The 14,363-nt window shown below is 43.2% G+C and overlaps 1 protein-coding gene across 1 annotated transcript in view; it reads left to right on the forward strand.

Annotated features, from left to right (window-relative positions):
- The window catches only part of LOC115092769 (disintegrin and metalloproteinase domain-containing protein 9-like), a 461,831-nt gene that overhangs the window by 382,165 nt on the left and 65,303 nt on the right, over positions 1-14,363 (forward strand). The window contains exon 10 of the mRNA XM_029604072.1: positions 8,982-9,063. Coding sequence (XP_029459932.1) covers positions 8,982-9,063 — 82 coding nt within the window. The remainder of the gene's footprint in view (positions 1-8,981; positions 9,064-14,363) is intronic.

The raw sequence follows: 14,363 nt of genomic DNA on the forward strand, positions 1-14,363 counted from the left end.
TCAGGCGACACACTAAAGTGTCGCGACACACACTTTGGAAAGCTCTGTACTAGGGAAACAAAACAAACCTAAGTGCTATAGATCCCTACACAGACACTACAGACTAGCAGAATCTCTCACCTTGGTCACATGTGCAGAGCAGAGACATACCCTCACCAAATACAGAATATAGGATCACAGATTAGAAATAGCAATATGCAGACAATTATTAAGAAGGGAATGGTTAACAAAATGGAAAATGTCATAATGCCTCTGTATCGCTCCATGGTGAGACCACACCTTGAATACTATGTACAATTCTGGTTACCGCATCTCAAAAAAGATATAGTTGCAATGGAGAAGGTACAGAGAAGGGAGAGACAAATGATAAAGAGGATGGAACAGCTCCCCTTTAAGGAAAGGTTGAAGAGATTAGGGATGTTCAGCTTGGAGAAGAAATGGCTGAGGGGGATATGATAGAGGTCTTTAAAATAATGAGAAGTCTTGAACCAGTAGATGTGAATTAGTTATTTACACTTTCGGATAATAAAAGGACTAGGGGGCACTCCATGAAGTTAGCAAGTAGCACATTGAAGACTAATCGGAAAACATTATTTTATCACTCAACGCACAATTAAATTCTGGGATTTGTGTGGTTAGTGTAGTTAGTGTAGCTGGGTTTAAAAAAGATTTGGATAAGTTCTTGGAGAAGTCCATTAACTGCTATTAATCAAGTTGACTTAGGGAATGGCCTCTGCTATTACTGGCATCAGTAGCATGGGATCTTAGTGTTTGGGTACTTGCCAGGTTGTTGTGGCCTGGTTTGGCCTCTGTTGGAAACAGGATGCTGGGCTTGATGGGCCCTTGGTTTGATCCAGCATGGCAATTTCTTATGTTCTTAAAAACTGAAATGGAAACCCCAAGAAGCCAGACTCTGTATGTAACAATAGAAAAATAGAACTACCATTCCTCATAAACAATAAAATCAAGAAACAAAGCATCAATTATAATAGTAGAATCATACTAATAAAAGAATAAATATTTCAAAAGTACTGACAAATAGAATAACATCTATCAAAATCATATACATTTTTTTAAATTTCTCAAGCACCAAAAAAAATTTAAAAACAGCACACATATCAAATAATACCTAATAATTAAAACTAATAAGGTTTTTAAAAACAGGAGCCCCTGCTTTCCGTACCTGGGAACTCTTGATTTTCAGTCACCCTGAGACTGTTGAGAATCAGGGGGCTAGAGGGATGTACAAACTTTATATTCTTTCTCTCATGCACACTCACATGTTTATTCTCTCTCATGCACCCATTCTCTCACACAGACAGATCCCCAGGTAGGCACCAATTCTCTCTCATATACACATAGACAGACCTCCAGTCTGGCCCTCATTCATTCCCACACCTACACAGACAGGCCCCCAGTCAGGCACCCATTCATTCTCACACACACCCACACAGACAGATCCCCATTCATTATCTCACACACAGATCCCCAGGCAGGCACCCATTCTTTCTCTCTCTTACACAAAAAAACACACAAGCTCCCTTTCATAGACATACACACTCTGAAGGTTGGCCCTCTTTCTTTGTTTTTCTGGCAACCTCGGAACTTCTCTCACTCCTTCTTCCACTGTCACTGCTGCCACATGGCTGTTTGAGGAAGAGCCAGTCACTCATTGCTGCTTTTAGAACTGAAGCCCATTCTGCTGCTTCCTCTGTGCAGGCCCCATGATATTAAAAATTGGCAGGGTTAGCACTTCCTGTATTCTGATCTTGCGAGATTAGCATAGAGATAGTACTACTCTCATGATTTCTAATACCGTGGGCCTGCACAGAAGATGGGAAAGGTGTCCTTCTCTGCTTAGCCACCAGTGGGATGAGGTCCATTGGCAGTTGCATGGCTTCTCTCCCTGTTTTTCAACTTCAGGTGGGATCTGGTCCACCGGGGACCGCATGCACCTTTCCCCATGATATGACACTCCACTAGGCCCTAGACAGTAGAGGTGGGCATTCTTGTCTTTTCTTCCTGGATCACTGCTGCTGGTGGCACCCTAGAAGCTTGTTTACACCCTCCCTACTGTTTGTGCACCCATGCTGTAAATGGCTCTGCTGGTCTAGGAAGCAGAGCAGGAGGTCATCTACATACTGTACTGATGTGCCCTGGAGGGTCTCATCAGCTAAGTCTTGGTGCAGATGCTGGTTAAAAATGAAGGTGTTTTCAATGTAGCCCTGAAGTAGATGCGTCCATATATATTGTATCCTCCTATAAGTGAATGCAAATAAAAATGTAAAATTGGGTATTCAATGCAACTGTACAAAAAAAAGCATCAGTGAGATCTATCACTAAATAAATCACTACTGTAGGTGGAATGGTAGACAAAATCATGGCTGGATTAGGAACAATAGAAAGCAAGGAATTACACATGTATTAATATTGTATAGATCCTGGGTGAGGCACCACTTTTATTGGGCTTAGGCACAGGCCAAATAGAGGTATTACAGTTACTGTGGATTTGAATTAGTATAACAATACTGGCTGCTAAGCACCACCTGCCAGCATGGGCCTACATGGGGTTAGGTTTAGACCCACTCTAGCCTCTGTCTTGAAGGCTGCATGAATCAGCAAGGCCAGTCCTATAAAAGCCTGTCTCACTCATTGCCCAGAGCCTTATCATCGAGTCATCCTGGCTTTTTCCTTTGGCCATCCTTGTTCTAACCTTGCCTTGCCAAAGGTTCCTGTTTGCCGGTTTCTGTATACACCTTGCCTTGTTCTTGTATTCCTTGCCAAGTCCTTGCCCTCTCTACGCTTCCCGGTGGCCTATCTTGTCTGTGTGCTTTTCCCTTCCTCTGTTTAGGCCTCCTGGTGACCTTCCTTGTCTGTGTCTTCCTTGCCTGTGTATTTCCAGCCTTGCCCTTGTTTTGGGTTAACTACCATCAACCAAACCTCAGTTCCCACCTAAAAAGATCATCAACTACTAACCATATATAGGGAACTCCCTAATGTGTGGTTATGTGTGGTAGCCATGAAATACCCACTCTGTGATTATACCTTTTTATGGCCACAGACTTTATTCTCAAAATGATTCTTCTGTATTTCTTTTTTTCAAATTTCATTTATTTCATATCTGGTCCTTGATTGCCACTCTCCCTGGCGGTCAGCTCGACTCCCATAGAACGCACGCACTTCTTTAAACCAATACTTATCTATCTCTGTGATGTGGGTCAAAACCTGCCCAACTGCTGTTACCTTTCACATGAGTCGAAGCCGCCTGCCCAACATCAGCCATGTTTCGACAATGCTTGTCTGCTTCAGGGACCTTAGAGAGTTTTTACTTTAGCTACCTCATAGTTTCAAGGGCTCTGGAACATACTTCTTAAAAATATAACAAATACCATTTAATCTACTATGTTTAATATTACATTCAACAAAAAACAATTTTATACCACAAAAAATTATTTTTTACTTACATATTTTCTTTCAAAATAATTCTTGCTTGTGACGCCTTTACTGTGTAGTTTGGCGTCCTGCTCTGTCCTCCCTGCTTAACCTGGACCAGTCATCATGATCTAATTCAGAGCGAGGCTGCACTCACCCAATTTGAACTAAAACTCTATTATTTCCCATTCCCATCTGGGATCCTAGGTCACACTATATTCCTGCTGGGTGTGAAAGCATGGGAGGTAAGAGCAAGGGGATGCTTGAGTGTGGGTTTCAGAGAGGGAGCCTATATGAGGGGAGGGGGTGTGGGGGAGGGGAGGGTGAGATCATGGGAGGTAAGAGCGGGGGGGAGGGGGAAGCTCTGCCCAACATGGGACCGTGGCAGTCCGCTGATACCGGAAATGGAACGCCATCGTGCCATATTTGAACACTGACCACTGCAATATGATTTCAGCCCTTGAGAAAGGATCGCAAAATCTGAAACACGGTGCCGTGTCGGGCAGAGCTTCCTCATAGCAGAAGGCAGCTTCTGTGTAGCCGAAGGCTTCTATACCAGCACAGGAGCAAATTAAAGTTTTAAGATAAGTGATGTGGTGAAGCAATTTGAAGAATTTTTCCAGTTTCGTTACAAGTGATCATTTATATATATAGCACATGTGATTATTGTATGGACTTCTGTCTATTTGCACAATTAATGGGAAATGAAAAAAAAACCTTTAAAAATATTGAATAGTAATTGACCGATGATTAAAGATAAAGAGGAGTCTTAAAGTTGTTTTCAAAACTACACAATGAAGTCTATTATGAGGGTCAAACTAACATAGGTTCATCGAGTCTAAAAAATGGGATTTTCGGACTTTATGGTACTTCGTATATAATTACTTAACTATCATGTAAATTGTGTTATTTTGACCAATATAAAGTTTGCTGGATTTTGCAGAATTTAAAGTTTTTGTGCGCAGAATTTTACATTTGTTTGCACAGAATTCCCCCAGGAGTAACCATTCCTCAAGCTTCATTAGATCTCTCCTCTCCTTTTCACACCTTCCTGGTTGTCCATCGTGTTATAGATTTTAGCATCATCAGCAGAAAGACAAGTCTTTCCTGACAATCCTTCAGTTATGTCCCTTACAAAAAATATTGAAACGAACCTATCCAAAGAACAATCACTGAGGCACACCACTAACAACACACCTTCCTCAGAGAAAACTCCGTTTACCACTACCCTTTTCTGCCTCCCACTTAGCCAGTTTTTAACCCAATCAGTCATGCTAGGATCCATATCAAGAGCACACAATTTATAAGTCTTCTGTGTGGAATCGTGTTAAAGGTCTTGCTATTGTTTAAACATAAAAAAAAAAAAAATTGTTTAAACATAAAGGTCTTGCTAAAATTCAAGTACACTACATCTAGCACTTTTCCTTGATCCAACTCTCTGGTCATCCAATGAAAGAAATTGCTCAGATTCATCTGACAAGATTTACCTCTGGTAAAGTCATGCTGCCTCGTATCTTGCAATCCATTGGATTCCAAAAATTGCACTGTTCTCTGTTTTAGCAGCGATTCCATTAGTTTGTTCACAACAGAGGTCAGATGAACTGGCTGCAGTTCCTAGCCTCCTCCTTCCACTTTTATGAATAGGAACCACATCTGCCCTTTTCCAGTCCTCTGGAACTACTGCAGACTCTAGAAGCATTGAAAAGGTCAGCCAACAGAGCTGCCAGGATGATATCAATGCTTTGTTAAGCAACTGTTTTATCTGTTACCTTAAGTAACAGTACAGATAAATATAAGAATGGATGGTACAGAAATACCGAGGACAAATTATGATAAAGGAGGGGGAAGTGTGAACAGGTTAAAAAATATTTTATTAAATAAAAGTTACCTGAGCTGCAGAAAGCAGTGCTAGGCAAGGCTTGGCAGAGACAACACACTTCTTGTTTATTTTGGTACTGTCTTTCCCCCAGAATCAGCTGTTTAAAGCCAAGAGAGCAAATTGAACTGCTAGTTCCATTTGCAAAAAAACAAACAGCCAGTATTACAGCAGAAATACCGCACACATCTAGCCGCCTACAAAAAAACCATCCAGAACACGAAACGCGACTACTACAGTAAAAAAATAAGTAACTCCGCCAACAATTCTAAATCACTGTTCAACATAGTAAACAACCTCATCGCCGAAAACAACAATCCCAATACCACTGTAAAAAAAATTTGAGCCAAGATTAGCCATCTTCTTTAAGAACAAAATTTCAAAATTACTGATGCCTTCAACACCCCATCTATCATTTGAAAAGCAATCATTTTTAAAACATAAGTCCTTGGCTTGAATTCAATCCTATCTCCAACTTGGAAACAGAGATAATGTTGAAAAAAAATAAACCCTGCACGTCATGACATGGACACCATCCCAACCCGAGCTTTAAAGGAAATCGCTCATCCTTTAGCCCCAACAATAGCAGCAATCATCAACAAATCTCTTATTGAGGGTGAGCTTCCTACCAAACTAAAAATCGCTACAATCACGCCTCTACTTAAGAAAAAAAACCTCAACCCTGAAGATTTAAACAACTACCACCCCAATATCAAACCTTCCCCTCTTTGCTAAATTGACAGAAAAGGCGGTTCTGAAACAACTAAACGAACACCTTGACGACCACAAAATTCTATTTCCCACACAACACGGTTTTAGAAAAAACCTGAGTACAGAAACCTTACTACTCAGTCTTTCTGACTCCTTATTAAGAAGTTTCGATAACAAACTTGATCACCTTCTGATCCTCCTCGACCTGTCAGCAAACTTTGACACAGTGGACCACAAAAGGCTTATTTTTAGCCTGGAATCCATCGGGCTAGCTGGAAAAGCCCTTAAATGGTTCTCCTCTTTCCTTAAAAACAGATTTTTCAAAGTCTCCTTCAACAGCTTTTCATCTGAGGCTATCCCCCTGGAAACTGGAGTTCCTCAAGGGTCGGCTTTATCACCCATTCTCTTTAATATCTACCTTCTACCTTTATGCCATCTTCTAACAAGCCTTAACATCATTTTTTACATGTATGCTGATGACATACAACTTCTCATTCCCATTACTTCGTCTTTAGAAGAAACACTGTCAAAAGCAGCCTCACACCTTGAAGCAATACAAAAGCTGCTAAACAATTTAAAATTATGCTTAAATATGAACAAAACAGAATGTATACTAATTTCAAGAAAAAACTCTGGTATAACATCCACTCCACCCTTCCAATTGACAACATTCAAATTCAACTCAAAGACAACGTTAAAGACCTTGGTTTTTGGCTAGATAATGAGCTAAATTTTAAAAAACACATCACATCAAAAACAAGAGAAGGCTTCTACAAAATTCAAATACTCAAACACCTAAAACCGCTGCTTCACCCCCAGGATTTCAGAACCGTTCTTCAAACCCTCATATTCTCCAGTTTGGACTACTGCAACTCCCTTCTAATAGGCCTTCCTAACTCAACCTTAAGACCACTGCAGTTACTCCAAAATGCAGCTGCCAGAGTCCTGACTGGTAAAAGAAAATCCGACCATATATCCCCAGTACTCTACAACTTACAATGGCTACCAGTTAAAAAAAGAATAGAGTACAAAGTCCTCACTATCCTACACAAGACAATTCACAAAGCTGACTTCACTGCCCTGGACAATATTATACATCTACATAAATCATCACGTACAACAAGATCAACATACAAAATTCAGCTGGATGTCCCTTCACTACCACAAGCCAAACTATCCTCCACTAGAAATAGAGCCATCTCTATCGTCGGCCCAAAATTATGGAACTCACTACCTCAACACCTCAATTCGCAAGTAAACTCCAAATCTTTTAAAAAAGATCTTAAAAACTGGCTGCTCTCACAGTCATACAATGACTGCTCACCCATTGACAGCAGAACTTAAACCTTTTTATCATATCCACTTCTCAGTCCTTTTCATGCCAGCAACCCCCTCCTTCTGACTTTGCCCTGACTCGCAGGAACCTTTTTCTCATTTACGATATCAACAGTCTACTTCAAGGTTTGCATACATTCATATCTAATGTTCAATGTATTTACTGAATTTTATTAAGTTATTGTTTTTTGATTCAATCTCTGTCATACTGTTATGAATTTAAATGTAACTGGTTGTTATAATGTAAACCGGAGTGAAGGCAATGTCAGCTATACCTCGGTATATAAACAAATGCTAAATAAATAAAATAGTTAGTGTCATGTTAGCAGCCCAGCAACGATGATGTTATAGCCTGTAATCTTAAAGGAGCCGTGTTAAATCAGCACTGCAGGGGCAGGCACAAAAGTAAAAATAAAAGAGATCAAAGTAAAACAAAACTAAGACAGAGTAAAATAAAGGTAAGGGGGAGGACAAGCAGCGGAGTGCACTTACCAAGCTCCTGCAGCAGTAACAAACTACCACAGTCCCTCCATGAGAAGCTACTGCTGCCCCCTCCCGGGGAGTGATAGAGGCACCAGAGCACAGCAGGGACAGCAGCAAGGGATGCTGGGATAGCCTCTGTTTCTTGGTTGTAGGAGAGAAAGTCCTGAAGTAGGGTTGCCAACTGCCTGGTTTTGGATTGGGCAGTCAGATTTCAGATGTGCTGTATAGTGTCCAGTCAAAAGTACGGACAGGACACTGAAAATCCAGTTTTTGCAAGAGGCTCCTTTCTTTCCCACAGCTTCCTGGTTATAGGGAAAGACAGAGCCAAGAGCTGAGCTGTGTTCCTTCCCGCTTGCCTCCTTTCCTGCATTATGATTGGATGGGATGGGGAGAGGAGGTGGGACACAGCACAACCCTCAGTTTCCAGTGGCTCTACAGATCTCTGCAGCAATGCCCTCTGGGTTCATCCCCTTTTCTCACTGCTTGACCATGATCTGAGAGAGGGACTGCAGTGAGCCAGTTGAGGGATACAGGAACAGAAGAGGGGAAAGTGGTAAAAGAGACAGAATAATAGGGTGGCCACCTTATCCTGGAGAGAAAGATGAATCCCAGTAAGCAAGTCCATGTAGCTCCCAGGAAAAATAGTTTAAAAATAGATGTTGGGACCAGATTGAGTGTTGGGGTGACCAGTTCTAGCCCCCATTACTTGTGCAAGGCTGGTTTGGTGTGTTATGTGGGCAAGGAAAACTCCTGTGCTGGAACTCCAATCTAAACAGAAATCCAGTCCAAATTTTCCTGCAGGCTGCCAGTATGTGTATTGTTCAGTCTTTCTAAACTGGTTCAGCAAATATAAATTCCCTGCTTTGTCATGTGAATATTGACCTCTGTGCCTTTATCAGAAAAAATCTGGAAAGTTTATTCCACTTGGTACCATGTGCAGTCATATCACCCAGTCATGTGACTGTCTTCGGAGAACACCTGTTACAAGTAGCTTACTTTGCTTTATGGCCTAAGAAACTGATATTAGAACTCATGCCATCTTTTAACATCTACAGTTATTAACAATAGTATTTTAATTTCAATTTAAAAATATGTTACTATATTTGGTACAAAATAATTTTCTAATTTTTTTTTTGCATCACAGGAACAGATCTTATAATACGACCATTGGGCTGGCATATGTAGGAACAGTATGCGTTAAAACGTATTCAGTGTCATTTATTTCGGTATGTAATTATTATTCTATGAATGTTTTAAAAATGAAAATCGTAATAGATTTATTTTATCTTAATTTTTTATCTGTATGAGCACACTTTTTACAGAATAGCTACATTGAAAACCTAGGTTCAGCAATTATATTACTCCAGGAAATAGTTTGGAAAATTTGGGAGGCACATAAATGCAGTCAAGATAGTCTACATATTTTTCTCCTTACTGCTGCAAAAAATATATTTTGGTAAGTCATGATAGTGGTTAAGTAGAGACTCCATATACATCCCCATTTTTTCTCTGACCTAGAATTAGAACTAATCTAAAAAACTCCTTCGTTCTTCTTGCTTGCTTCATGACTGTCTTTGAATTAAATGCATTATTTGTAGAAAATCCTTTGACTACTCTCTGTAGCTGTGATGTCCATTTAATTTGAATCCTTCTTGTCTTTCCCATCTTATTTCTTCCATCTTTGTCTTTCTTCCCGTTTTCTTTCTGCTTTGTGTTTTTCTTCACTCCTTTCTAAATAGTCCTCCTAGACCTTACAAAGAGAAGCTTAACTAGTGATGGGATTTTCATTGATAAGTCTGTGGGTATCCTTTTTCCCAAAATAAAAAACCTGGGTGCTACTATAGATTCCTCATATGGACTGGAATTTCATATAATGGAAGTAACCAGGAAAGCTTTCTTAAAAGAACAATATGGACATACGGATGCATATTAAGTCCACAGTTAAATCTTCATTTTATAAAATTCATCTTCTAGAGCACATCAAGCCATTACTTGATCCAATTGCTTTCCATACAGTGCTTCAATCCTTGATACTCATGGGATTGGATTACTATAATTCCCTTTATATAAAAGATTACCCCATAAAACTGTACGACCACTTCAGTTAGTACAGAATGCAGCTCCCCCACCTACTGTCAAACAAGTGATTACATGATCACATTTCCCCAGTCCTTTTCAACCTACACTGGCTACCAATCAAATGGCGCATTTAATATAAAATGTCAATAATACATAATCTTATCCATAACAATAAAAATTCATGGCTTTCCCCAACTTTTCATCTCTACATCCCATCAAGGAATCTTAGGTCAAAAAATCAGTTCCTTTTACAAATTCCATCTCCAAAAAGTACTAGACTGTCATGAGTCACGAGCATGCTTTCTCCATTGCAGGCCCTATTTTATGGAAGACAATGCTTAATTTAAGTCCCAATTTTATATATTGTGTAAAGCACAGAGAAATATCAAGTCACTACTCAATAAAACACATGAGAGTTGTTAGGTGGGTTCCAACATTTCTCGTTTACTGATAAGGTGCAAATTTATTTATTTATTTATTTAAATTCTTTTAATATACCGATGCTCAAGACCAGGTCTTATCGTACCGGTTTACAGTAAACTAGGGGGAACCAGTTAACAGAGCAAATAAAACAAAAGTTACATTATAACAGGGAATGTAGAACTAAGCTGTTAGAGAAAAATAAGTTAAACAAATTCTAACAAATTCTAAAAGTTAAGTTAAACAAATTCTAACGGGAGAGGAGGGCAAAGGGAGGAGAGGGTGCTTATAGGATAAGAGTTATGTACAAATTTACCTAGTGTATATGAAATTAAGCAAATTTACAGATTTATCTAGAGTATATGAAAGTAAGCAAATTATAAAATAGTGCAATTATGATGAATAGTGAATTATGCAAATGATGATTTAAAGTCTTTACAGCTAATTATGATGAATAGTGAATTATGCAAATGATGATTTAAAGTCTTTACAGCTAAGTGCTTCACTTTTAAGATGGTACAAATGCCTTTTAGTAAGTTTATGACTTCTTGCAATCTTTTGTGAATCAGATGTTAAAGCCATTTGATTCAGTTCTTTATGTTAATAACTTCTCAAAGTTTCTCAAGTTCAAGATGTTAAAACAGTTTAAGCTACTTTGTAGGTAGATATAATTCTTTCCTCCCATTGGATATAGGACAAGTTACTAGCTTCCCTCCCAAGGCACTGAAGTATCAAATGTGGAATTTATATTGCACAGTCAGTTTTATTTCCTACCTCCTCCTTTTGTGGTTTTCTCCTTATCCTTTAAACTCTTCAGTTTCCTCATGGTACCCAAAAAGCACATATTCTCCTCCTTTCTCCCCAGTTCAGTATCATGAAGATACTAGTAGTTCCCTGTACGTACCCAGATCCGTCCAGACTCCTGGGTTTTGCACCCCCCTCTAGCAGATGGAGACAGAGGTTTACAAACCAAACTCCGCCTATATCTAGACTGGTGCCACCTACAGTCTGGCAGTATTCTTCTGTCTCCTAGCAGGTGAAGAGGGTGCAAAACCTACAATCTGTGCTTGGCCTAAGTTTTAGGTGGTAGTTATTTAAAAAAAAAAAAAAAAAAAAGATAGAAGGAGTTAGAATCAGATAGGAGAAGGACCGCAGAGGCTTGCCTGCTGGTCCCGGATTCCGCCTCCCAGGGGAGGGTGAGGTCCTGAAGGTCCTCTGGTTGAGGCGGCCGAAGAGTGGGGGAGCCCCATATTCCGGCATACCGTCGAGGCTGGGGGTGACACCGGGGATCCCGGTTCACTCCCCCCAGCTGGCTCCGGACTCGAGGGATAGGTTAAAAAAAAAAAAAGTTTGTCTGTGTTGCCTGCCTGTACTTCCTCTCTCTCTCTACCTCCGCAGGGGGAACGATCCGATCGCTGGCCTGCTCGTCGAGAGGGGGAGGGCCTGTTTGGTTTTCTTCGCATGCTCTTCTCTCCCGCGCTGCGGCAGAGCAGGCCGAGGCAGGCTGCTTGTCGGGCCTGCGGGTCCATGGTCTCGGGACAGCCTCTGATCTTCCTGCTTTTCCGGTGGAGAGGGAGCGTCGGCGCCGGCGTTGGGGACCCGGGGGGGGGGTAGGCAGACTCGCGCCGGGTCCTCCGCAGGCGCAGCAGCGTTTTCGGTTGGGTCGTCCTCGGGGCTCCCGGGGACGGCCGCCATTTTGAATTCGATTTCGGCGGCAACAGCGGCCATTTTCTCTCCTCGGGAAGCCGAGGCAAATGCGGGGCAGGCGGATAGGGGGGAGGACATCCCTCCACCGCATTTATCTCCCCAACGCAGGGCCCCTGGGGGGGACAGACTGGCGAGGCCCATTACTCCCAGGGAGGATTCCATCTCTGAAGGGGATGAGGATGGGGAGTCCTCGGATTCATCGTTCAGTTCGCAGTTTGTTCTCCTTATGCACAAGGCCTTTAAGGCCCGTCGCATGGCCAGGAAGAGGTCCCAGGATAACTCGGCTCCGGACTCAGGGTCTAGAGCGGGGAAGTGATCTAGACCCGTCCAAGTGCCTGAGGGCCCGGCCAATGTCCGGCCCCTCCGGTCCCGGGCTTCCAGAGGTGAGCAGGGTTCCTCAACAGATTCAGATGAGCTGGAGGAGCCTGCAGAGGATCAGGACCTTCCGTCCCAGTCCCCGAGGGGGGTTGAGGGGGATGGGGAGCCGGGGGCCATGGGTTCCGGAGTCTCCCATGGGACAGAGGGAGATGACCCGAAGGTGATTAGATTGTTCCAGAAGGATGAGTGGGGCCCCTCATTCCGGAAATCCTGGGGGAATTGGGGATCCAGCTCCCTCAGGTGGAGTCACGGCTCGGTGTGATGCATCCGGTCGTTTTGGGACTTCGGGGTCCTCTCTCGGCTTTTCCTTTGCATTTCTCGGCCTCGGATTTGCTCTTTAAGGAGTGGGATACTCCAGACTTGGGGCTGAAGATGGCGAAGGTGATGGATAAACTGTATCCCCTGCCTGAGTACACTCTGGACCTGTTGCACTTGCCGAAGATAGATTCGGCGATAGCGGCGGTGACAAAGAAGACCACCATCCCGGTAACTGGGGGTACCGCGTTTAAGGATTTGCAGGATAGAAAACTGGAAGTTCAGCTCAAGCGCATCTTCGAGGTCTCGGCGTTGGGGATTCGTGCGGCAATTTGCTGTAATTTTTCCTTGAGAGCAGGTCTTCGCTGGGTGCAGCAGCTGTTGGCCAATGAATCTCTGTCCCTGGATGAGGCGGGCCAGGCGAGTCGATTAGAAGCAGTTATTGGCTACAGTGCGGACGCTTTTTATGATTTTTTGCGCTCCTTGGCCAGAACCATGGTTTACGCAGTAGCTGCGCGGTGTCTGCTATGGCTCCGACATTGGTCTGCGGATGTAACCTCCAAGGCCCGGTTGGGCTTCTTACCCTTTAAGGGGAAACTGTTATTTGGCAAGGAATTGGAGGATCTTATTGAATCCTTAGGTGAGAATAAGGTGCATCGGCTACCGGAAGATAGACCAAGGTACAGAGGGGTTCCAGCTTCGCGTCCTTGTTTTCGCAGCGGTCACCGGTCGCGGACGTCTTGGGGTTCGAGTTCTTCCTTTCATCACAGTGCTACCTGGCAGCAGTCTTATTCGCAGTCCTTTCGCGGGCGCCGTTTCGGTTGTCCGGGAACCAGTCAGAATGTGCAGGGAAGTAAGCCTGCACAATGATGTGCGGCCGGTCCATTCCTTCGTACCCAAAATTGGCGGCAGGTTGAGCCGGTTTTACGAGGAGTGGACCAGAATCACGTCGGATCAGTGGGTCCTAGAGGTGATAAGACACGGTTACGCGTTAGATTTTTTACACCAGCTGCGCTGGTGTTTCCTGGTGGTTTTTCAGAAAAGCGCCGGGCGGTACAGGCGATGCTGGCTCGGCTTCGAGATCTCGGGGCAATTGTTCCAGTTCCCCCCGCCGAGCTCCGCACGGGCCGATATTCCATTTACTTCGTAGTGCCCAAGAGTGTCAACAGATGTCTTCGAATTCCTCGGTTTCGGATGGAAACATTGCGTTCGGTGATCGCGTTCGTGAGAAAGGGGGAGTTTCTGGCCTTCCTGGATCTCACGGAGCGTACCTCCACATTGGCATTCGACCGGACCACCAGCAGTTTCTCCGCTTTGCAGTGCTGGGGCAGCACTTCCAGTTTCAGGCGCTCCCATTTGGTCTTGCGACGGCTCCTCGAACGTTCACCAAGATCATGGTGGTGGTGGCAGCGCGACTGCGCAGGGAAGGTCTGTTGGTGTACCCGTATTTAGACGATTGGCTGATTCGGGCTAATTTGGGCCAAGTCGGAGTCGCTCTGCCAAGCAACTGTTCAGCGGTGCTCCAAGTGTTGCGTTCTCTTGGTTGGGTAGTCAATGTGTCCAAGAGCCACCTGGTGCCGTCACAGTCCCTGGAGTATTTGGGAGCTCTGTTCGACACGCGCCAAGGAACAGTGTCGCTCACGCAGGGGTAAATGGTCAAATTGCAGACGCAAGTTCGACGATTGTT

The sequence above is a fragment of the Rhinatrema bivittatum genome, chromosome 5 (genome assembly GCF_901001135.1).
Source record: "Rhinatrema bivittatum chromosome 5, aRhiBiv1.1, whole genome shotgun sequence".
In the NCBI taxonomy this organism is placed as follows: Eukaryota; Metazoa; Chordata; class Amphibia; order Gymnophiona; family Rhinatrematidae; genus Rhinatrema; species Rhinatrema bivittatum.